At 53.1% G+C, this 24,467-nt stretch overlaps 2 protein-coding genes across 2 annotated transcripts; one reads left to right on the top strand and one right to left on the bottom strand.

The window, feature by feature from the left end:
• Positions 1-222: 222 nt before the first annotated feature.
• LOC135888177 (E3 ubiquitin-protein ligase TRIM7-like) lies at positions 223-12,244 on the top strand. The gene is made up of 7 exons (XM_065415993.1): positions 223-651; positions 5,087-5,173; positions 6,205-6,438; positions 7,911-7,933; positions 8,525-8,640; positions 9,810-9,842; positions 10,332-12,244. Exons 1-7 carry the CDS (start codon positions 223-225, stop codon positions 10,856-10,858), a joined length of 1,449 nt encoding a protein of 482 aa, XP_065272065.1. The 3' UTR covers positions 10,859-12,244.
• A 1,613-nt stretch (positions 12,245-13,857) lies between these two features.
• Positions 13,858-24,236, bottom strand: LOC135887531 (zinc finger protein 2-like). The gene is made up of 7 exons (XM_065415261.1): positions 24,165-24,236; positions 20,651-21,334; positions 20,282-20,413; positions 17,188-17,314; positions 16,449-16,562; positions 15,592-15,705; positions 13,858-14,933 (listed from the first exon to the last, which is right to left on the bottom strand). The coding sequence occupies exons 1-7, from the start codon at positions 24,234-24,236 to the stop codon at positions 13,858-13,860; spliced, it is 2,319 nt and encodes a 772-aa protein (XP_065271333.1).
• Between the last annotated feature and the right edge of the window lie 231 nt (positions 24,237-24,467).

Below are 24,467 nucleotides of genomic sequence, written 5' to 3'. Positions count from 1 at the left end.
GATAGCGCTGTGCTGTCTGTTGCTGCAGGACGCAGACAAGCTTTCCCCTCTCCTCCCTCTTCCTCGGCTTCCTGCCTGGCGATTGGCATCTGCTCCCGGCTCCCTCCATTCGCTGCGGTGCAGAGCCCCCCCTGCCCGGCGCCCCCCTAGGGCCCTGGCCCCGAGCGAGAGGCGGAGGAATCGGGGGTCCCTGCAGCCCTTTGTGTGTTTGCAGTTGCAGCCATGGAGGGCGCGGCCGGGCCGGGCCGCAGCCTGCAGGACGAGCTGACCTGCCCCGTGTGCCTGGAGTACCTGCGGGACCCGGTCATGGTCTCGGACTGCGGGCACAATTTCTGCCGCGCCTGCGTCACCAAGTGCTGGGAGGACTCGGAGCGCAGCCTGTGCTGCCCCCAGTGCCGGGAGCCGGTCCCCCACCGCCTCTTCCGGCCCAACCGGCAGCTGGCCAACATCGTGGAGATCGTCAAGCATTTCGGGGCGCAGGCGGCTGCCGGGCCGGGGGCGGCCGCTGGGGGGGTGTGCGAGCGGCACGGGGAAGCCCTGAAGCTCTTCTGCCAGGAGGACCAGAAGCCCGTCTGTCTGGTTTGCCACCTGTCCTGGGACCACCGAGCCCACCGGGTGGTGCCCATAGAAGAGGCTGCCCGGGGCTGTAAGGTAGGAAAAGGCGCCGGTGCATCGGTGCTGGAACTAGGGGTGTGTCCGCACCCCGTGGCTTGAAGCGGTTTCCAGCCGGGGTTCTCAACCGTTTTCTTTCCGAGGCCCCCTCCAACATGCTATAAAAACTCCATAGTCTACCTGTGTCACAACAACTCTTTTTCTGCATATAAAGGCCAGGGCAGGCATTAGGGGGTAGCAAGCAGGGCGGTTGTTGGAGGCCCCGTGCCACAGGGGGCCCAGCAAAGCTCCATTGCTCAGGCTTCAGCATCAGCCCCAGGTGGCGGGGCTCAGGGCCCTGGGCTTCATCTTTCTTTCCTGGGCCCCAGTGAGTCTAATGCCAGCCCTGCTTGGTGGACCCCCTGAAACCTGCTTGTGGTCCCCCAGGGGGTCCCGGGCCCCTGGTTGGGAACTGCTGGTATCTGGGTTTACAGTCTGGTTCAGTGGCTCTCAGCACTCCCCACTATACAAGTTGTTCCAGCTCCGCTGAGCTGGTGTGTTGCTAGGGTTGCTAATCCTCCGGCATGGTCCTGGAGTCTCCAGGAATTAAAGATGAATCTTTAATTCAAGATTCTGGCATACAATGAAACGTCCAGGGATACATCCCACCAAAATTGGCAGCCCTATAGAGGCAAAATTGTGGGGTGTGGCTTTGCCTGGGAGAAGCCTCTCTTGGGTGGCTTGCACAGGCCAGGGTGGGTTTTATCTTCTGCAAGGTAATCCTGTATTAAGGAGGAATCTAAATCGGGTGTTAAGGAAGCATGTCAGTCCTGCGTCTGGCTGAAGGAAAAAGGCTGCTCTGATTATTTTCCTTCTTTCCTCTAATCAGCTTTCTTTGGATCTCCTGAGCATGGAGTCATGTGGGTAGTTCTCTGAAAACATCCACTAAAATGTGCAGCGGCAGTCAAAAAAGCAAACAGAATGTTGGGAATCATTAAGAAAGGGGTAGATAATAAGACAGCAGATATCCTGTTGTCTCTGTATAAATCCATGGTATGCCCACATCTTGAATACTGCGTGCAGAGGTGGTTGCCATATCTCAAAAAAGATATATTGGAATTGGAAAAGATTCAGGAAAGGGCAACAAAAATTATTAGGGGTATGGAACAGCTTCCATAGGAGGGGAGATTAATCAGACTGGGACTTTTCAGCTTGGAAAAGAGACAACTATGGGTGTATATGATAGAGGTCTATAAAATTGTGACGGGTGTGGAGAAAGTAAAGAAGGAAGTGTTATTTACTCCTTCTCATAACCAGGGCCAGCTCCAGAGTTTTTGCCGCCCCAAGCGGCAAACAAACAAACAAACAAAAAAAAGCCACAATCGCTCTACTACCACCGCTTCATTCTTCGGCGGCAATTTGGCGGTGGGTCCTTCTCTCCGAGAGGGACCGAGGGACCCGCCACCAAATTGCTGCCGAAGAGCCGGCGGTGCCGCCCCTTTCCGTTGGCCACCCCAGGCGCCTGCTTGCTGCGCTGGTGCCTGGAGCCGGCCCTGCTCATAACACAAGAACTAGGGGTCACCAAATCAAATTAATAGGCAGCAGGTTTAAAACAAACAAAAGGAAGTATTTCTTCACACAATGCACAAACTGTGGAACTCTTTGCCAGAGGATGTTGTGAAGGCCAAGACTATAAAAGGGTTAAAAAAAGGAACTAGATAAGTTCATGGAGGATAGGTCCCACCAATGGTTATTAGCCAGGATGGGCAGGGACGGAGTCCCTAGCCTCTGTTTGCCAGAAGCTGGGAATGGGCGATGGGATGGCTCACTTGATGATCATCTGTTCTGTTCATTCCCTCTGGGGCACCTGGCATTGGCCACTGTCGGAAGACAGGATACTGGGCTAGATGGACTTTTGGTCTGACCCAGGCTGGCCGTTCTTATGTTCCTGTATGTACTAACCTGGTGCTGTCCTTTTAATTGCAATTTGTAAATGAAGATTGAATGCCTCTTCTCAAAAGAGTTGCTCTACCTCAGCCAAGAAGCCCTGGGCTTGACGTAGCAATTGCTAGGTGAAATTCTCTGGCTGGTGTTTATGCCAGAAGCCAGTTTGGATCATCAGAAAGGTTCTTTCTGGCCTTTGAAAACTTGCTACGTAACATGATTCATATTTTAACTGCCATGCTGCCCCCCACCCCTGCAGTGCAGACAGTGACATAAAACAAAAACAAATTTATTGCAGGCCTTTGTAACTGAGACAGGCTCCTACTGTGGGGTGAGACCTAAATGCTAGCCCCAAAGCCTGGATTTGAAGCAGATTTTAATGAGAATTTGAGGGGATCTCTGGAGGTGGGGATTTCAGGTGGGGAGGGGAAGGTTAGAGAAAAGGTTTAGAAAACCTGACCTGAGAGGAAAGGTTAAAAATCTGGACGTGTTGTCTTGGGAAAAGAGGAGTGGGGGGAAAACCTAATAAGTTTTCAGATCGGTTAAGGGCTGTTATAAAGAGGGCAATGATCATTTGTTCTCCATGTCCACAGAAGGCAGGACAAGAAGCAGTGGGCTTAATCTGTGGAAAAGGGAGATTTCGGTTAGATATTAGGAAAACTTTTTAACTGTCAGCAGGGCTTTGGAGTGGAGCCCGGAGCCGGAGCGCGGAGCAGCTCCGGAGCAGTGGAGCTGCAGGTTTTTGCCTGGAGCTGGAGCGGAGCTGGAGCACAGCTCCAAAGCCCTGTCAGGGTAGTTTAACTCTGGAATAGGCTTCCCAAAGGAAGTTTTGAAATCCCCACCATTGGAGGGCTTGGACAACACCTGTCAGGGATGGTCTAGGTTTACTTGGTCCTGCCTTAGTGCGGGGGGATGAGATGAATTCTTGAGGTCCCTGCCAGCCCTACATTGCTATGATTCTATGTCTAGTGGTTTGAGGGGAGGGGGGCAATGTTTGGGGGCAATGTTTGGGTCCAGTTGTGGGAGGAGCGGAGCCGGACGTAGGGGTGTTCTGAGCTGGGGGGATCGGTTTGGGCGTCGTGTTGGAATGACTTCGGATATGTCAGTAGGGGCTGGGAGATTTGGAGGCAGTGGCTGGGAGCTAATTTTGGGGCAGTGTTTTTGCTGCCGTGTCTGGGGATGTTCAGAGCTGGGGTTTTAAGGGATGCGTAGATTTGGACTAGGTTTTTAAAGTAGTTTGGAGGAGCTAGGACTTGGTTATTTGGGGCAGGATAGATTTTTTTGGTATGTCATGACGGAATTTCTGTCCGGGAGGTAAAAGGAAGAGGGCTCCTCTACTTCCAATTGTGCCTGGGTGTTTTTGTCCCTCTTCCTTCCCCCCTCCCCCGGTTGAAGCTCCATTTGTCCTATTGCCCCCTCTGCTCACATCTGCATGGTTGAGCGTGAAGTGTAGCTAAGAAACAGTCTCAGGGAGCGCTAAATCTTGCCCTCAGACATGCGAGTGCGCAGTCCCAATGGCTCCTAGTATGTGTTTGTGCCTGGGTTTGTTGGTCTATATAAAGGATAAAGAATAACAAGGTCGGCAGTTTAACAACATTCTATAAATCAGTGAGATGCCCTCACCTGGGATACTGTATTCAGTTCTGGTCAAGGATAAAGCAGTAACAGAAGGGGTTTACAGATGGGCAAAGAGCATGATCTGGGCTCCGGAGAGACTTGTGAATGGGCAGGGACTGGCAGTGCTGGGACTGCTCAGTTTAGAGAGGAGATAAATAAGAGGGGGAGAGGCTATAGGTGTCGGCAAGAGTGAATGGAGTAGAGAAGGGAGATTCGGAGACAGGGTGAGTAGAGTTTCCCCAATACAGAACAAGGGGACATTCAATGAAATTGAAAGGTAGCCAGTTTTAAAACTGATCAAAGGAACTACTTGTTCACATTACATGCAATTAGCCAGTGGAACTCATTGCCACAAGATATAATTGAGCAGAAGTCAATACAGGACTGGATATTTATATGAATACTTCTTGCCGTAGATTGTTCTTTATTTGTACCGCCCTTTGTTTTGAGTTATAATAGTAAGGATTAAAAGTGCAAGACCCAAATTTTCAAGTCCAAGAGTGATTATGAATTGCCTCTCCTTTGCCAACAAGGGACATCCTGGAATGACATGATTTTTCAGAGGACAAGCACTCAGTCTTCCTGAAAATCAGGGCCCTTTAATCTTCTCAAACTGAGCACCCCCCAAAAAAGTTGACTCCCAGGATGACTAGTCACTCCTCAAACTATGGACCCAAGAGCACTGGAAGGGACATATACACTCGTGCTTCAGTGTTCCTTCCTAAATCTCTATGAGCTAGAATAATGTTTTCCTGGGGGCAGATTAGCCCATAATTCCCTGCTGCAGGGTTTATCGCACCTTCTTGTGAAGAAGCTGGTGTTGGAGCCTGGAGATGGGCTCCTGGTCTGACCCAGACTGGCAATTCCTGTGTTCCTAAGTTTGGGAACTTTGTGGTGAAACCCTCCCAACAAAGATCCTTCTTGCTTCTTCCAGGAAGCACCGCAAGAGCACCTGGCTGGTCTGAGAAAAGACAGAGAAGAAGCCAAAGCCAACGAGGAGAAGAGAAGTGAGGAGCTGCTGGTATGTGCCGTGAGCCGTCCCCCACCCCAGGTTTGCCTGGGATCAGAGTGCCCTGAGTAACAAAGCAAACACAGGGCCTGTTTCTCTGTAGCCTCTGAGGGTGATGGGGGGAGAGAGAACATGGGCTGGCTGGCTGGCTAGAGAGTTTGGACAAGTGCAGGTGGACAAGGTTTTGAGAAAAATCCCTGCTGTTGCTGTTAGCAAAGGTGCAGATGCCCTTGCGTATGCTGCTGTCATTGTGTGCTTGTGGGGCTTGGAGCTGGGCTGTGGCTTGATGTCTCTAAGAACTGCCCATCTGCAGAGCTCAGCAGCCATATTGTTCTCGGAGCTGCTGGAAACCGTCACAGAGGAGGCGCGCATGCCCTGCTACCCCTCTCATAGCCTCTTTGCTTTGGTTCCTTCTCCGTGCCCTTTCCCCCTCCCTTTCCTCTTCCCTCACCAGGATGAGGAATTGGTCATCTGGCCAGACTCCAGGTCACCTCCCTCTCCAGGGCTGGGCTTCTGGGGAAAGGTGAGGGCATCTGGTCTCTCCTGAACTCTGCCCACTCACAATCTCCAAATGAAATCCCATTTGCAGTGGATGGAGCATATCTTCATAGTAGGATCATCCCTCTCCCTTGTCACTTATTGTGGTCAGCGGTAAAATGTTGATCAAGGATGACTTCTAGCTTGTCATCCGTAGGCTTCAGAGTTAACACGGTTTCAATACATGGTGACAGTTCATGTCTCTGAGAGATATTGTTTCAGGCTGTTTGCAGACACAAGTAACCCTTACTGCGTCATTCACATTTTCAGTTATTTCTTTGCCACTGTCAGGGCAAAAAAAAAAAAATAGAAACTGAACCTCAGATTTTGGGGCACAAGATGCAGAGACCAGGGAAAAGTAACAGGTCACTGAGCTACTGCTAAAGGGCTTGATCCTGCCCTGAGGATCCTGCTCTGTCCTTTCTCTTTAAAGAAGTCCCCCCTTCAGCTGAGAGGCTACTTATGATTTTCCGTCTGTTACCGAGCTACCCTCTCTGTAATTGCAGAAACAGACAGAAGCCGAGAGACAGAAGATCCTCTCTGAGTGTAAGGAGCTGCGTGGGTTCCTGGAGGAGAAGGAGCAGTTCCTGCTGTCCCGGCTGGAAGCGCTTGACGGAGACATTGCTCAGAGAAGGGATGAGAGTGTCTCTAAACTCTCAGAAGAAATTTCCCACATTGATAAACTGATCACTGAGAAGGGAGAAGAGACGGGGCAGCAGCCGGTGAGCCAATCCCCGCAGGTGAGACATATCGTAAGGTTACTATCATTATCTTCCATCTCGCTGATTAGAGGGAGGTAGAAAATGAGGCATGGAACAAAGCAAGTTGGTTGCAGCGCTGGGTCTAAAATCCAGGAGTTCTGACTCCCAGATACCCCATCTATAGACCCGGCTCCTCTCCCAGAGTTTGGAGTAGAACCCAGGAGTCCTGATCCACTGCAAACCCCTTCACTTGACTGGGATGTGTCTGTTCTGATCCATTCCCTGTCGGAGTCCAGGATTCAGAGTTCACAACATAATTGACAAATACATTATCTAGATGCTACCTGGAGCCAGTCAACCCCTCCCCCCCCCCCCCCCTTTAAATTTGTATTTTTTTAATCATCTCATTTTCACAGTAAGGAATACTTTTAAAAAAAATGCATTTGTTTTGGTCCATTTTGTTCCATGGCCGGATTTTGATCTTAAAGGCTTCAAAAACTGTTACAAAAAAGGAAACAATTGAAATTTCTTGCATTAAAAACATCTATGAAGTTTCAAAGTTGGGTACTTAAAAAATAAAATCATGGGGTAAATTTCAGCCAGCGCTCATGTTAATAGCTCAGTGGGACAAATTGTGCTCTCAAGTGGGACGGGTTGGTGTAAATCTACTGAGTCAATCTAGCTTGACACTGGTGTGAATCAAATCTGAATGCGGCCCCTGTTCACATAGGTCTGGTCTGCACCTAAAAAATAGATCGACCTACCTACATCGCTCAGGGCTGTGAAAAATTTCGCACCCTGTGTGACGTAGTTAGTCGACCCAATCCCCACTATAGATGCAGTTGGGTGGATGGAAGAATTCTTCTATCAACTTAGCTACCATCTCGCAGGGAGGTGGATTACCTGCAGCGACAGGAGGACACCTTCCGTTGATGTAGGAAGTGTCTACGCTACAGTGCTTCTGCTGCAGTGCCAGAGCTGGGCTGCTGTAGTGTAGACGATTCCTCTCAGTCATCTGGAATCCCTCTGCAAACACAGATGAATTTAGCTTCAAAGCTAGAAGGGCAATACTAGCCTTGCTCTACAGATAGGGAATGTGAGGCAGGAAAGGACTGACTTTCCCAACAAGCCAGTGGCAGGACAAAGAGTTGGAGCCAGGAGTCCAGCACTGTAACCTTCCCCGCCCCCAGCTCATCCTTCCGCACCACTTGAGCTCCCTGTTTAGCAGGACAGGGAGACTTGGGGGGATGGGGCTCTCACTACCAAGGCAGAAAATCTTTTCTTCTTGTAAAGTGCATGGGGAGATGCTTTCCTCCATGGCCACTTCACAGCTGACCATTCCTGAGGTTGCTGAGAGCAAACATCCCAGCTGGAAGGAGACGGAAGTAGCAGCTGCTCTCTGAACGGGAGCCTGTGTGTCAGACTCCAGTGGGAACTCCCCTGCAGGACCAAGAGGCCTCCCCAGTCTGGGACATGTTCACTGACTGCCTCTTCTTTCTCCTCCTCTCTAGGGTGGTGGTGGCAGCAGGATCGGGTAAGTCCTGGGCTCCATCTCCCTCCCCTTCACACTCAGCTCGGCTTGGAAATGGCACTGAATATGCAGCCACGGAGTGCAACACGCTGACGCGTGATCGTGTGTCCCACTAGCAGCTGCCATAGCAAGGAGAGGAGGGGCTAGCTGCTGCGTGACAGCCAATGGGATTACTCCTTTAGCTTCTGTGGTAGGGGCTTTGTCTTTTGGTGTTAGAGAGCCCAGGTTCTATCCCAGCTGGAGACCTGCGCTGTCTATGGTCCTAGTGGTTTAAGTGAGATACGTAAACTGGATCTGGATCTCTGTCTCCTTTCTTTCCACATAACCCTGGGATTGGTGCCCCTTGTTACTAGAGTAGCCCAGCGCGAGAGAACTGGGCTAGTGGGAATCCAGAGAACTCCCAAACGGGTTTCCATTCCTGCCTCCCCAAGTCCTGTTCCAGTCCATTCGGAGCATGGGGTTGTAGTCACATGACTCACAACAACTGGGATTGTCTTGCAAACCTCAGATCCAAACTGGCCTGAGAGCTCCCAAGTTTTCTGGGGCCGGGCCTCAAGCCTGTTTCTAACCCTTCCTCCTCCTCTCTCTCTCGAGCAGCGAGAACTGGACGTTTCAGAAGCCGGAGCCTGCATTTGCGGAGCTGGAAAAAAGACTCAGGAGTTTCTCTCAGAAAAGTGCCGTCCTGAAGGAAGTCCTGCTGGAGTTCAAAGGTGAATGGAAGCATCTGTGTCTTCTCTGCTCATAGCTGCCGTAATATTGGGGAGGGCTGTTACGTCAGTAGCTTACCTGGTCTCTCAGTGCCTAACTTCTATCAGTCGGTCTTACCTGTGGCTGTGCCAGTGGTCTCTGTCTTGCCACCCTGTAATTTTAAAAGCCGCTACTAGGCTAAAGCAGCAGCAACCCCGTGGTTAAGGTTGCAGCATGTGGTCCTCAAAATCACTTCACGTCTCCTCCAGCGACCCCCCCCCCCCACACACCACATATATGCTCCGTCGACACGTGCTGCTCTTTCTCTGAGGGCTTGTTTTATAGCAAGAGTTGGAAGAATTGGGTGTGTAGCATGTCTCTCATTCCTTGCAGTGGAAGGCACTGCTCTGAGTTGGGTTGTGAGGACCTGATGACACTGTCTTGCAAGGGATAGGAGCCTTTCCCCTTCACTGGGCATTTCCTAGCTCTGAGTGGTGTCTATAATGAAGCCTTAGACCAGTGGTTATCAACCCACAGCCCATGGGTGGCTTATGGCCCAATTGGCACACAGTTGTGGCCTATGGGACAGCCTCAGGGCCATACAGGTAGTATATATATTGTGTGGATGCAGCCCACATAATACATAGGGCTTGTCTTAAATCGGCGCCACTGTGATTGATGCAGCAGCATCGATTTAGTGGATCTGGTGGAGATGCAATAAGTTGATGGCCGAGCACTCTCCCGTCAACTTCAGTACTCCACCTCCCCAAGAAGCGGAAGCTACGTTGACGGGAGAGCGTTTCCTGTCGACATTACACAGTGCTGTAAGTCGATCTAAGCTACGTTGACTTAAGTTACGTAACTTGCATAACATAGATCGACTTACCTTGCTCGTGGAGACCAGGCCATAGAGAGCCACATATGCGGCCCACAATGATAAACTGGTTGAGAACCACTGCCTTAGATACGGGATATTAAGCGTTGCTTGAAACTCTTCAAACAATGGCCTTGGTGCTAAAATGGAAACTTCTTCATCTTCCAGTGTAATGGAAGAACTTGTTTCCCATTCCCTACCCCTGGTTCAGTGGCAGAAGGAAAGCTTTCGTGGATTTTGTTTCACTTTTTCAACCTGCTCTAGATGCTTATCCCCAGGAAAGCCAGGGCTCAATTCTCTCTCCTTTCATTCCCCTAGAAAATCTGCGCTTCGAGCTGGAGAACGACACAGGTAAGCCTCCGCCTCCCTCCGCTGACTTCTTCCAGCGTCCCAGGAACTGACGTTAACCCTGCTGCTGTGGCAGTAATAGTGCGGGCGTAGGCCTGGCGACTCGCCCCCTGGTGTGATGGCTGAAGGGAATTCAGCCCAAATCTCCCCTCAGTGTTTTGTTTTCCTTTCGGATAAGGAAACGGAATGCTGACGGCTGCGAAGTCAGGTGAGACAAACACGTGTTGCGTTTCCTCAGCAGACCCCCTGCTTTCTAGTGCACTGTCCTGAATTCCTGTTTTCTCGAAGGCAAACGCAATTTGGAAGCTGTAAGAGCATGCAGTGTCTCTGGGCCCAGAGACTTCCCCTTTTCCCTGAAGCTTCCTACATCTCTCAGGCCATTGCCCGGCAGCATAGATAGTGCCACAGCTTAAAAGAGGGAAGATCTGGTGGCGTAAGGGGTTGTCCCCCGGGATGAGCTCTGCTGTTAAATCCCTGTCTCCCTCTCTCTAGCCGATATATCTCTAGACCTGGACACTGCAAACCCCTACCTGGTGCTGTCCGAGGATAAGCGCAGCGTGAGGCTGAGGAGCGCCCCGCAGGACGTGCCGGCCAGCCCCAAGAGATTCGATTACTCCTTCTCTGTTCTGGGGGCCGAGGGCTTCACCTCGGGGAGGCACTACTGGGAGGTGGAAGTGGGGGACGGGGACAGCTGGGCCGTGGGGGCTGCCAGGGAGTCGGTGAGGAGGAAGGAGAAGATCGACTTCACGCCCGAGGAGGGGATCTGGGCGGTGGGGCTGAATTGGAAGGGCAAGAACTGGGACCAATACCAGGCTTTCACCTCCCCTGAGACTCCCCTGTCCCTCTGTGAGAGGCCCAGGAAGATCGGGGTCTACCTGGACTACGAAGGAGGGTGGGTGGCGTTCTACAACGCTGATAACATGGCCCCCATCTTCACCTTCACGGCCGCCTTCGCGGAGAAAATCTTCCCTTTCTTCTGGCTCTTCTACGTGGGCTCCTCCCTCACACTTTGCAACTGATGCGCCTGGCCCAGTTTGCTCTTTAAGGGGACCTGCAAAGGGTGGGGGTCCTGCCCCTCTGTTCTTTGTTGTTGTTGTTTTTTGCTGCTTTCTGAAGTATAGAGCGAGCCTAAAAGGTGGAAATGAACTTTTCCCCCCAAACTTTTCTCTTCTCGTTACACTAGAAATTCAGAGCTTGTCTACCCTGGAAAACATTATGGCCCGCTGGGAATCTCAGCTTAGATGCTGAGGAGCACAAGTTGTATTGCCTTTCAGTGAGACTTGTGCTCCTAAGTGATTTTTTTAGGTGGTTTTTGAACACCCCCCACCAGTCTGTCCTGGAAGACTATAGCCCACTGGAGACCTGGCAGCTATACCAAAGAGCCTGCTTGAGATGAAGTGAATTATTTTATTCAGGCAGGTTAATTTTTTTTTAAACACCCCACTCACTCAATTGCCCCACACACACTTGGGAGAAAAGCTCTCTTTGTTAATGATTCACCACTCCCACCTGCTCATTTGAGCACCCGATCCACATCTCTGAGACCTCCAGTGAGTCTGCCAGAGAAGACCAGACTCGATTCTCCTGATGTCTCAGTGGTAAATCAAGCTGCATGGGGGAAGAAGGCATAATCAGCTGGGCCTTTTTTTTTTTTTTTTTTGCACTTTGCAGGTCACCTTTTGCAAATGTAACTGCTCCAATTCCCTCTCCCTTTCCTCCCCAGCCTTAGCAATAGGACGCTTTATCTCATAACACGTTACCCCTTCTCCTGGCCACTAGCACGTAACAGAGTAAAACCTGCTTCCCCTTCTGTTGCTTTCCCTATGTTGTCAAATACCTAGTGAGCGTTATAGGGTTGCCCTTAATGTTGGTGTTTTGGGGCCATATTGAGGCTGCGGGAAGCCCAGGGCCCTCGGTTTGGCTCAGGCTTGTCGGGCATGAGCTGTAGCTGACCTAAGGGCTGGGGGGGGGGGGGCGGGGGGACGACGACGACTGTGATTACCTGCTGATCCACTAGTGAATGGAGCCAGCTTGTCTAGAGGCCACGTTCTGGAGTTGCATGTGAGATAAGCAAGGGCAGTTGAACCCAGAGGGTTCCCATTGAGCCCAGTGGGGTTGGATGATGTTTTTGAGTTACACTAGCACAACTGCAAGTTACAGCAGTCTGGAGTGACTCCAGGAGTCAGTCCAGATTTGATTCAACCCTAAACCCCATTGATTTCAGGAGTTGCCCTGGTTTAACACAGATTCAACAGGGTAAAGTTAACCAGAGGGGTTTTCCATCTACTTGTATCTAACTCCAGCCTAGCATTCATGCTAGCCTCTGTAACCCCGTCAGTGCTGTGCGTCTCTGAACCGTCGCTCTGTTTCGTAGGAAAATAAAATTCACTGTGCAAATAGAAAAAGCTCCTGTGGTGTTGAGTATTTTGCTGCTGCCTGCCTGCAATACAGCCTTATGCAGGCAACAGAGCAGCCCCAAACAGGAGCCTCCCTCATCCAGCTGCTTTCATGGCTGGTTTAAGGGCACTGAGGGGGCTAGAATCCAGCTTTCCCCATCTGGTGCCTTCCTGAGTGCATAACACGATGGCTCCTCCTGCGGCCCGTCCCAATGCCAGGTAAGCGGAGTAAGTTTCCTCGCCTGGCTGAGGCCTTGTCTGCGATGGGACGTAGCTGCACACTTCTAGTACCGATGAGGTTCGGCGTAGCGTGGCATTGCTTGTGCCCACCTGAGACTCAAACAGATGGTGCACGGGCAAGTGCTGGCACTGGTGTGACCACTAGCAGGGGCAGCGGCCATGGGGGGCAGCCAAGGCTGCAGCAAAGGGAGCATCTAACTTCCTCTTCTCAAGACTGTCGGGGGCATAAACTGAGCCATGTGACTGAGTGGGGAGCAACAGAGTGCCTGTGGGTGCCATATAATAGTTAGTGGGCACCAGCGTTCCTTCTAATTTTTCCCACGCATGTGTGGAATGAATTTATGTGCAGTGGGGTGGGGCCAAGGGGTTCAGAGTGTGGGAGGGGGCTCAGGGCTGGAGTGCGGGGAGATGAGGGGTTTGGGGTGCAGGCTGCCCCAGGGCTACAGCAGGGAGAGAGGACTCTCCCCAGCTTTCTTCCCCTGCAGCAGCACCTGGGTTGGGGGGGGGAGAGGCACCTCTCCCCTGGCTGCAGCAGGCCCGGGCTGGGGGAGAAGCATCTCTCCACTCCGTGGCACTTAAGAGGCTGCTGTGTGGCCATGCAGCTTAGAGGGAACTTAACTGGGCACTCCTCCTGTGGGGAGCAGACACGGACCATCCTGCTCGGAGTGTGTGCCTGGGGGGGTGGGGGTGGGGAGAGGAAGATCTAGTTAGCCTGTAAGAGCTTTGAGGCTGGCACATGCTCAGTGCAGACACAATGTTGCCAGCATTTAGCTGCAAAACTCTTCCAGGCACTTCTACTGAGCATGTGCGAGCTGTGGCAGATTCGGGTGGATTTTTTTTTTTTTATAGGGGTGGCAAAAAGCTGGGTCCAGACATGAGGGTGACCCACCCCCACCAAATTTCAAGTCCCTGCTCCACAGCATGCAGGTATTACACCATCTCGGTGAAACTTTTACCTGGCTCAAAAATGAGGAAGCCCTTGCAGTTGAAACTCTCAAAAATAGATCAAGCCTCTCAAGCTGAGGCCGCCCCCCACCATAAGTGCTGACAGGCTGAATGGTTAGCATGGCAAAGTTAAACCATAGAGACAAGGGCTTCCTGGACCAATCTAGTAGCATGGGTACTGCTGGTACACACTTTCTGGCAGGAATTTTATTCGACGCCTGCTGGGGCGTAGATGGTACTCTAATACAAACAGCAATGGCCTTCCGGGCACAAGGCGGCTCGCTGACAATCCCCTCCCCAGTGGCAGCTCAGCGGGCGGCTGTGCCAATCAAGGCTTCGCCTGGAAGTTGCTAGGCCAGGCAGAGCCAGAGCATCACTTTCCGGTCAGGACTGGCTGCTGCTGGCTCCTGACCGGTGAGCCAGATGCTGGCTGGCGCTCACCCCGTCCAAACTGCGGCAAGGCCGAGGTAGAAATCCTCCCCGCCGTGGCTTTTCTGATGGGCGGCCAGGTGCGCCCTCTCCTGGAAGCCTTTCCCGCACAGGGGGCACTTGTAGGGCTGCTGGCCTGCGTGGACGCTCTGGTGGTTCCTGAGGTCCGAGCTGCGGCCGAAGCCGATGCCGCACTGGGGGCAGTGGAAGGGCCGGTCACCGGTGTGACTCCGCCGGTGGAGGATGAGGTCTGGGTGCTGGGCAAAACCCTTCCCGCAGTCGGCGCAGTGGTAAGGGGCGTCTCCGAGGTGGCTGCCCTGGTGGGCCAGGAGGTGGGAACGCTGGCTGAAGCTTTCCCCGCACTTGAAGCAGGTGTGCCGTTTCTCCTCCATGTGGCTGTACCGGTGCATTTCCAGCTGGCCCGGCCACTTGAAGCCCTGGCCGCACTCGGGGCACTTGTAGCGATCGTCCTGCAGGTGGGTGCGCTGGTGGTTGACCAGGACGGAGCGCTTGCGGAAGCGCCGCCCGCACTTGGGGCACTGGTGGGGCCACTCCCCCATGTGGCTCTTGCGGTGGGCGGCCAAGTCGCAGCGGCGCAGGAACCCCTCCCCACAGTCAGGGCAGGGGAAGGGGATCTCCCCGGTGTGGGAGCGCCGGTGGACGGACAAGTCACAGCGCCGCAGGAAGCCCCGCCAGCAGTCGGGGCAGGGGAAGGGTTTCTCCAGAGCGTGCAGCCGCTGGTGGCGTAGGAGGTGAGCGTGGTCAACGAAGATCTTCCCGCACTCGGGGCACGGCCGCTGCTGCTCCGGCTGGAGGCTCAGCAGGACCTGGATGTATTTGTGGCCCACGCTGCCTCCCCCGGGGGAAGTGGGCTGGGCTCCCTCCTGCCCTTCCAACCCGCCCCAGCTCGCACAGACGTCCTCCTGCTCACGACTCCCTTCGCATTTTATTGATGACATAAGGTGTGGCTCCCCCTGCGTCGGCATCCAGGACGCGTTCCCTTCGGATTTCACGGACGGCGTCCTGCACAGCTCCACTTGCGGGGGACCCTGGTGCTGAGCATTTTCATGGGCTGGACCCTCACCTGCTGGGACAGAGAGAGAATCCAGACAGGAAACCTCAGAGAAGGGAATGTGTAGGGGGGAAAACAAACCACAGTAACAGCTGGGGACATGGAAAAAAGAATTAAGATCCTGCCCAAACTCTTCCTCAGAGGACAGAGAGGAGGGGACCAGTTCTGCCTCCACCCCATCTGAAGACTAAAGGGCAAAGGAAGCTACTGCCAGGTGTCAGGAAGGGGTGGGCACAGAGGCGCTGACTTTCTAATTGGTGGCGGAGGGGGGGTGCTCCATCCCAGGCCCCACCCCCTTCCCTGAGCCCGCTCCGTCCTCGCTCCTCCCTCCCAGTGCCTCCTGCCCGCCCTGAACAGCTGATCCGTGGTGGGCAGAAGGTGCTGGGGGGCAGAAGGTGCTGGGGGGAGGGGGAGGAGCTGATCGGCAGGGCCCACCGGTGGGTGCTGAGCACCCACGGAGTTCAGCGCCTATGTGTCGGCACTCGGGCGAAGGAAGCTACTGCCAGGTGTCAGTCAGGAATGGGTGGGAAGCCAGTCTGATGGTTGCCGTGACAGCTGAGGATAACCCTGCTCTGGGAGGGAGGAGGTGGAACCGGGGTGGGGGGCGCTCAGCAGGCCAGCTGTTTCCTTTCCTTGCCGATGGTGTGCGTCAGTAGAGCGGGTTCCTCACCTGCACAGGCGCCCTGCGGGCTCTCCTTCTCCTCAGAGCCATGCAGATTGGGGACCCATGGCTCGCCCTCCCCTTTCAATGGGGAAATCATATCAGGCTTGGAAACCGGAAATCCTGCACAAGGGAAAGAAACTGAATGAGATGAGGGGAAGTCGTAGAATATTTCTTACAAAGAGTGTTCCATGATTTTTAACCCCAGGTCATTTTAAAGCAGTAAAATCCCAGGGCCAGCTCCCCAGCTGCTCAAAATCTCTGCACATTCTGCTACAGGTGGAAACCTCTCTCTGCTGGAAACACAGAGCCAGACACTCATCAGCAAAGCGGTTCCTGTAGTGTATGGATACCAACTTCGTGTCCTAGAAAGTGGAAAGTCCACCTTGGATCCACTTCTTACTGACGGAGAGGGGCCCGGTGATAGAGAGTCACAGGGACGCTGGGACCAGTGGGATTCAGCGCAGGAAGGGATGGGAAGGAGTTGGGGGTATCACCCAATGCAGCAGTTCAAGGGCGTTATGGATCAGCAAAGCACATTTTGTGGAATGAAGCCATCAACGAGCTTGTGAAATCAGGAACCAAATCCCCACAATCCCTTCCCCAGAGGACAGAGACGAGAAGTCCCATCCTGCCTTCATACCCATCTGAACACTCAAGGGCAAGGGAGGACAGTGGGGTGGGAGCTACTGTCAGCGTTGCTTGGAAGCCTGGAGTGAAATCTGATGAGGGTCTGACTCCTACTGGGGACAATCGTGACCTGTGTGGGATGAGGTAGAACTGGGGGAGCACACGAGGCGTTTGGAGGACTCCCAGCTGTTCCTTTCATTGGCTGGTGGGGTGTGTTAGTTTAATCAATTCCTCACCTATGCAGGCACCGCTCAAGCTCCCCCTTTCCTCGGAGCCCTGGGGATCTGAGACCCACGGCTCTTCCCCTCGCTCCAGCCGGGAGATCACGTCGGGTTTGGGAATGAGAAATCCTGCTGAGGGGGGAAGAACATGGTGGGATGGGGGTGAATGAATGGTCTGTGGAATGTTTGTTACAAAGAAAGTTCCATGACATAACCCGTCCCCTCCCCTACGCTGTGGGGCGTGGCATTGGCAGATGGACATGGGAGACCCTTCGGAAGAGTCGGACATGCTTTGCCCTCTGGAGAAGATGCTGGGATCTGCACACGCCAGGTAACCCAGGCACAGCACTAATATCAAACCATTTAGGCCAGATTCCGGGCTGTAGCGGGGAATGAAACTTTCAACACAAAAGACTTCTCTTCAGAAAATGAGATTTGGTTGAAAATTATTTCATTTGCAAAACAGTTTAGCTTTCAATTCCATTTTTAGAAAATATTTTGAAATGGTAATTCTTTTTTGAGAAGAACAGAAATTAAAAAAAATAAATCTTTAGTTTAGAAATTGTGTGGAATTGCCACCTTCTGCCAGAGTTCTACTTTCTCCTGCCTGTCCTTTTCCACCCAAAAAGAGCAGGAGGAAAGTCGAAGAGCGAGAGAAATTAATAGTGAAGTGTTACTCTGAGGGGTTAAGCACTGAACGTGATATTTGTGGAGAGAAAGCTTCTAATAACTAAGGGAACAAGGAATCCCTTACCCAGCGAGGTCACGCTCTCGTAATTCTCCTGCATGACGTCCCTGTAGAGGGCTCTCTGACTGGGGTCCAGCACAGCCCACTCCTCCTCCGTGAAATACACAGCCACCTCCTCGAAGGTCACCGCCCCCTGAAACAACCACAGTCCCCACTCAGGACCCGTTCCCCAGCCACAATCCCACCTGCCCCAGACTGTTCTAGTTTCCTGTGTACTTTCAGTAAGGCTTATAATACCCATAATCCCCAAGTTAGAATCTTGTCCCTACTGCTCCCATGTACTGCTCAATGGCTCACTCACTCCTAGGTCTAACATCTCCCCATGCATCATTCAGGCCTCTGGCCATTCCCTCTGCTCATAGGTGCTGACTTTTATTTTTCCCGGTGAGTGCTCTGCCCAAGGCCCCGTCCCCACAAGGCTCCGCCCTCACTCTGCCTCTTCCCACCCCCTCCCACAACTCCCCCACCTGCCCTTTGCTTGCTCCTCTCAGTCCCCTTCCCCAAGGCCCCCTGCCCGCCTGCTGCTGGCTCCTATCCGCCCTCCCCTGAGCCCAGCCAGCCCGGGAGCCCCGCTAAACAGCTGATCGGCAGCCAACTCCGGCCCACCCAACAGCTGTAGCTGGTGGGTGCTGAACACGCCCTATTTTTTTTCATGGGTGCTTAAGCCCTGGAGCACCCACGGAGTTGGCGTCTATGCCTCTGTTAGTTACCTAATGCACCTTCAGTGTCCCAGGATGAGGGTCACTCATTCGTATGTGAAACTGAGATGGTTCTCACTGGGTTCACAGGGACTGACCCAGCAAATCTATGGAAGCTCCTTAGCTGGAATTCCTCCAACGCAAGCTCCAACAGGTGCGAGATGGAGCCCTCCTGCTCTTTATTCTTACCCAGCCAAATGAAACCTGAACCTTCAGCATCTGGCTCAGTCCACAAGGTTAATTTCTCTCTTTGGTTCCTTCCATTCCCTCAGGGGACCATGTCACCCTGTCGTGCTGTTTTATGCATGTTTTGCTGGTTTATTTTTGAGAATCTCGCTGCCCCCAACCCCTCCTCCCTCAAGCTCTGAACTAGAGGTGGCCTGAAATATAACAATGAACAGCTGCGTTCTTTGCTTTACAGCAATGACTCTCAACCTTTCCAGACTACTGTGCCCCTTTCAGGAGTCTGATTTGTCCTGCGTATCCCCAAGTTTCACCTCACTTAAAAAATCAGACATAAAAATACAAAAGTGTCACAGCCACTATTACAGATAAATTGCTGACATTCTCATTTTTACCATCTAATTATAAAATAAATTGATTGGAATATAAATATTGTATTTACATTTCAGTGTATAGTTTATACTGCTCTATACACAAGTCATTGTCGATATCAAATTTTAGTTTGTACTGACTTTGCTAGTGCTATGTAGCCTGATGTAAAACTAGGCAAATATCTAGATGAGCTGATGTACCCCCTGGAAGACCTCTGTGTATCCTCAGGGGTAGGCGTACTCTGGTTGAGAACCACTGCTTTACAGTAACTTGAGACCCGAGCGGCACAGTTCAGATCTAGATCTGAAGAACTGAACTTGCCCAAAGGGGAACAGATTTAGAAAACCCAGCATGTTTCTTTTTAAAGACAACTGGTTCTGTTAGTATTATACAGAAGGTTTGAAGAGGGTAAGCCTATTTGGTGGGGGGAAAAATCAAAAGAAATGGAAATGTTTCATTTTGTCTGACATTTTCCTTTTTAACCTTTTTGGGGGGTTTGGGGTTTTTTTTTGAAAAAAAAAATCAAAAAATTCTGTTTCCTTTCTGTGGGAAAATCCCCACTTTTCTGTCAGTTTTAAAAGCTCCTTCCCCCGCTGGAAAAAAGATCAAGGTAATAAAAAGGTGTGTGTGGGGGGAGGAGGCTTCTCAGTGAAACGAAACCAAAATTTTCTTAAACAAACAAAAAAAGGACCAAAATGAAAAAAATGTTCACAAATGTTTCTGTCTGTCAAAAAAAGGCATTTCACACTGGAAAAAAAACAACCACCCTGACACAAAATCTTCCACCAGCTTTCCCCAGGTTATTTGTTCACACCGCAACAAAACTGGAAATAAGGGAGAAATTGAAGTGTGAGGGCAATAAACCATCACTTGAAACCTTTAAACCTGGCATTGGCTACTGTCAGAAGACAGGATACTGGGCTAGATGGACCTTTGGTCTGACCCAGAGTGGCCGCTCCTATGTTTCAGAGCGGATGTCTCTTTGTAAAAGATGGGCTCTAGTTGAACCACAAGTTGCTGGGTTCTATGAAGGCCTCCTGGGGTGGGATTCTCTAGTTTGGGTTACTCAGGGGATAAGACTAGAGGATGATCCTAATGGTTCCTTCTGGCCTTAAAATACAGGAGTCTATCTTTGGCGTGCTGGTCATGCCAACATTTTTCCAGCAAGCACCTTCACTCTGTGCTCCACACTGCCTGACTCAGGCGAGGCGCTGCCTGTGAAACTCCACCGAGCCACGACGCTGCTTATTATGCTAGCTGCCGTCACCTCCCCATTATGCTGTTCTATGCAGCTGTTGCCTCATCTTAAGACTTTGAGTATTTTGGGGTAGGTGCTGTCTCTTGGTTCTAGGTTTTCACCCTATCCAGCGCAATACGGCGGGAGTCCCTAGGGACTTCAGCAATTCACAAAGTAAATAATAACTATACCACTGCTGCTGACAACGTGCATGCACTTGCCCACGACCCCTCACGCAGGGTGCACAGCGAGACTTACTGGGCTAGGATTTTGCTGGCTCGGCCAAGGTCTCAGATGGGACGTTTCCATACGATGACCCTTCCTCTCATCTGTAGGATCTTGTTCAGGCTGAGGCCCGCACAGCAGGGACAGCTAGGAGAGGAGGGCGGTAGAGGCGGGGCCCTCCATGGCCCCACCTCTTCCCCTAAGGCCCCGTCCCCCAGCCAGGCCAGCAGCTGGCGGCCAGCCGGGGAGCCCTGGCAGCTCTGGGGAGCTGCGGACCCTCCCCCTGCCCGGGGTGGGGGAGCTCAAGAGCAGCCCCTGGCCTGTGTCCCCACCCCGGGCAGGTGGAGGGCCCACAGTTCCCCACAGCTGCACACATGGCTCTTACCCCAACCCGGTTCCGGCCGGGGCCTCGAAGCCGCAGCCTGGCCATGGTAAGAGCCGTGCGGGCAGTTGTGAGGAGCCGCAGACCCTCCACCTGCCCTGAGCTCCAGCTGCCAGCCTGGCTGGGGAGCAGGGCCTCGGGGGGAAGAGGAAGGGCAGGGGTGGGGCCCATGGCAAAAAGTGGATGGGCCATGGCCCCCTGGCTCCCCCTATTCCAGCACCCCTGCCCCACAGCATCATATCGGGAGGGCATGGGGGGACAACATTTTATCCTTTGATTTCCCATCAGATCCGTCTCTCCCATCATCCCTTCTCAGCCCCATGCCTGGCTCTGCTCCCTCAGCATTTCCCCACCTCGCGCTGTATCAGCTACCTGAGCAGGCTGGGTCGACTCCCCTTGCCCCAGGCAGGCTTCAGCCAGCGCAGCCGCCTCCTCGCTGCTGCGGGGCTCCCTCGCCGTCACCCAGGCCCGCACGTCCGCCCGCAGCGCCCCCAGGAACCGCTCCCGCACGACGACGTCCACAATCTGCTCCTTGGTGCGCTCCCCGGGCCGCAGCCAGAGCCGAGCAGCCCGGCTGAGCCGGGCTAGCATCTCCCGGGGAGCTTCTCCAGGCCGGGCAGCGCCTGAGCGGAACTGCAACCGATGGTCTTCCTCGCTGGCCTGCCCTGAAACGGCCGCCTTGCCCTCGGCACAGCCCATGGTGGGGCCTGTCCCCATGGAGCCGCAGGTCTCAGGTGCCTCCCAGGTGAATGAAGGAACCTCGTCCCCATGAGGCCAGTCATGGGACGGCACCGCCTGCTCAAGGCCAGCAGTGTCTGCCCCTTCTCGAGACCGGGGAGGTGTCTGTGCCGTCCTCAATGGAGAATCTTCCCCCTCCGAGCATCCCAGCCAGGACTGGGACGGCATCCGCGGGGACAAGGGCCAGACAGGCCTCTGCTCCTCAGCCTCGCTCTCCTCCCTCTTGGGATGCTGGACGGGGATCCCACAATGCCCTTCCCCCAAGGCACGGGGTTCGCCCCACATCCCAGCCATGGCAATCTCCCGGTGCGCCTGGTCCTGCTGGGAAAACACTGGGGTTGAAAAACTTGGACCAGCTCCACACCAAGTCTGTCGCTGCAGCCGAGCTGATGGGGCTATCGCCTTATCCAGTCTGGAGGGCCGGGGGTGGCGTGCTCGTGGTAGCCTCCGTAGCAAGACTGATAAGCATAAGTGTGGGGGGAAAAATAGTAGGTGCTCAGCATCCACCAGCTGTTTGGAGGCTAGGGGAGGGGCTTGGGCAAGGGCAGAGAGCAGCAGGCCGGGGCCTTGAGGAGTGGGCAGAGTGGGGGTGGGGCCTCTGGGGAGGGGGCGGAGCCAGGAAGGAGCACTCACTGGGAAAAATAAAAGTCAGCACCTATTCTTGCTCATGGGGGGTGGGAATAACCACGGCACCCATGCTATAGTTTTCTTCCCAGTGGGCCTGTTCCTATAAACCAGGCTCCAAATCATGCAAGTCCCAGCACAGGTCTGTCACCCCCTGCTGCCCGCTCACCCCCATCTTCTTCACACACCCCCTGCGTTTTCTGCCCCTCTCCCTCCAGGAGGAGACCCCATACATTCCAGAAAAATCCCCTACCTGAGCTGGTTCCACAGCAGCCATTTCCCAATCCAGACGTTATTCTGCAGCCTGTCAGGGCGAGAAGGGAGGTTTCAAAAGGGCCTTGGCACCATTTCATGCCCCGATTCCCTCCTGGCTCCTTCCCTGCAGACAGATGCCCAGTCAATACGCGGATGGCTGGCCAGACCTGGCCTGCCAGACGCTTTTGAAGGGGACCCCAAAATCTTTTTTATGTATTGATTGTTATTGTGATTGTTGCTATTTTTTTATATGATTCTCTCTCGAGTCTGGTCCTTGATGAAGAAATTTGGACCCGAACAAAAAATAACTGACTCCCCCTGACTCTGTGCCCCACTTTATTACACCACAGACCCAGCCTCTCCCTCCAGGAGTGAGCGCATTTCCACCCACAGTCTGAACCAAACCCGAGAAAGGAGCAGAACCAAAGGAGCCGCTTTGGGGGATCCCCCTGACACTGTCCCCAGGGCAGCGCATCCCCCCAGCAGTGCAGGGACCAGGCAGAGGCAGGAACTGGCTTTTCCTCTCCCTGCTCCTCCCCTTCTCCCCAGGAAAGTCAATCTGCCCCGGGGTGCTGCAGGGAATGGGGCTGGGCAAGGCTGGGAGGCGGGACCTCCCTCCCCACTGATTGCTCCTGCAGCCCCTGCTAGTTTCTGCCCCTGTGTCCCTCCCGCCCCCTCTCCCCTCCCCTCGGGCTGGGAGACTCGGTCCCTGTCCCGGCCCGGGGCGTTCACAATCCCGGAGCTGGCTCGGCTCCTGCAGGCGCTCAGGGGAGCAGAGCCTGGGGGGTCAGGGAGGGCAGCAGCTCTAGGACTCGCAGACCCCAGCCCTCCGGGAGCAGAACTGGGGCCAGGAGGGGCCGTTGGTGCAGAGTCAGTTTCCTGCCCGGCTCCAGCCCTTTCCCCCGGGTCTCTCCCCTCACCTGCAGGCTCCGGCTCAGGGGCTGGGGTCGGCAGAGCGGGGCTAATGCCGGTCGCTCAGCTCACAATGGAGCTAGCAGCGGCTGCATCTGACCCAGGAAGCTCAACCCCCGGTCTGCTGAGCAGAGAGAGCAGAGCCCTAGGAGCTTCCCCTCCCTGAGCAATACCCAGAGCCCCCTGGTGGGGAAAAGCGAAGGAAGCCTCCCCCTGCTCACCCCAGCAGTGCGGACAGAAACCTGGCTCGGGGGAGGGAGATCCGGCCAGAGACTCCTTTTCTCTTCCCTGAAAAGAGAAAGAAACTTCCAAAGCAAAGGAACCAGAATCAGAGCCCAAGCCAGCATGTCTGAGACCTTTCCCTAGTGGTCTGTGCTCAGAAAACATTCACCAGCAAACCTGGACTGAAGGCCTGGATTTACTCCAGATCAACTCCAGTATGAATGCCACCATTTGCCCCAGTAGGCACCCAGACACTATGGTGATGGACACTGCATGAGACCCCTATGGAAAAATAAATGAAAAACAGTATTGCAAGATTGAGCAACAGTGAACTACAGCCACTTTACTCCTGGAGGAGAGTAGCCCACACAGGGGCTTAATGTATTACTTTATGTGAATTTATTACCTTTCACATCTTCAGTGAATTCATAATTCAGCTTGTCTACACAGGGAAATTAATTTGGATTGAAGCACGGTATGAATTTAAAGTCCAATAGCTAGACCTGATCAATTCTCCGTGTGAATGTTCATATTCCAGAATAAAAGCGTTTTATTCCAAATTACTGTAACCCACTTGTGGGGCCAGAAAGCCACCTTCATTAATACTTCCGCTGTATACTTGTGGAGTTAGCTATTTAAGTGGATTAAACTAATTTGGAATAAAGCACTCTTCTTCCAGAATCAGAACATCCACATAGGAAGTTAAATTGGGAATAGTTATTCCAGAATAACTCCTCATGTAGACAAGTTCTTAGGGTATGTCTACACTACAAAATTAGGTCGATTTTATAGAAGTCGATTTTTAGAAATCAATTTTATACAGTCGATTGCGTATGTCCCCACTAAGCGTATTAAGTCGGCGGAGTGCGTCCTCACTACCATGGCTAGCATCGACTTACGGAGTGGTGCACTGTGGGTAGCTATCCCACAGTTCCTGCATTCTCCGCTGCCCATTGGAATTCTGGGTTAAGCTCCCAATGCCTGATGGGGCAAAAACATTGTCGCGGGTGGTTTTGGGTACATGTCATCAGTCTCCCTTCCCTCCGTGAAAGTAACGGCAGACAATCGTTTCGCGCCTTTTTTCCGCACAGATGCCATACCACAGCAAGCGTGCAGCCTGCTCAGCTCAGCTCACCGACACCGCCGCTGTTGTGTCCTGGGTGCTGCTGTCAGCAGATGGTGCAGTAGGACTGCTAACCGTCGTCATACACCGTTTCCGCTGCAACTCTGCTCTGTTGCTATTGCCTCAATAGTGAATTTCTCCATGTTGTCTGTCATGGGCTCGCGGGTACGTGTGTTCTTCCTCGGGAAATGTGCGCAGTGCTAACCGTCGTCCTCCACCGCTTCCGCTGCAACTCTGCTCTGCTGCTCTCCTACACTCAAGCTGGAACTCCCAAAATCTGTAGTTATTTCTGAAAATCAGGTTGTTAGACCTCGT

Source organism: Emys orbicularis, chromosome 13 (genome assembly GCF_028017835.1).
Source record: "Emys orbicularis isolate rEmyOrb1 chromosome 13, rEmyOrb1.hap1, whole genome shotgun sequence".
Taxonomy (NCBI): Eukaryota; Metazoa; Chordata; order Testudines; family Emydidae; genus Emys; species Emys orbicularis.
Note: the sequence above shows the minus strand (reverse complement) of the source record. Positions and strands in the feature narration are given on the sequence as shown.

What these genes read in the sequence shown, in the direction of transcription:
- LOC135887531 (XM_065415261.1), bottom strand. Translation starts at nt 24,236, where the DNA reads ATGACGACGGTTAGCAGTCCTACTGCACCATCTGCTGACAGCAGCACC. An exon ending in CGAGAGCGTGACCTCGCTGG is followed by an intron (nt 16,563 to 17,187) that starts GTAAGGGATTCC and finishes CCCCCTCAGCAG; the next exon opens with GATTTCTCATTCCCAAACCC. An exon ending in CCCGCAGGGCGCCTGTGCAG is followed by an intron (nt 14,934 to 15,591) that starts GTGAGGAACCCG and finishes CTGTCCCAGCAG; the next exon opens with GTGAGGGTCCAGCCCATGAA.
- LOC135888177 (XM_065415993.1), top strand. Translation starts at nt 223, where the DNA reads ATGGAGGGCGCGGCCGGGCCGGGCCGCAGCCTGCAGGACGAGCTGACC. An exon ending in GGTGGTGGCAGCAGGATCGG is followed by an intron (nt 7,934 to 8,524) that starts GTAAGTCCTGGG and finishes CTCTCTCTCGAG; the next exon opens with CAGCGAGAACTGGACGTTTC. An exon ending in CGAGCTGGAGAACGACACAG is followed by an intron (nt 9,843 to 10,331) that starts GTAAGCCTCCGC and finishes CCCTCTCTCTAG; the next exon opens with CCGATATATCTCTAGACCTG.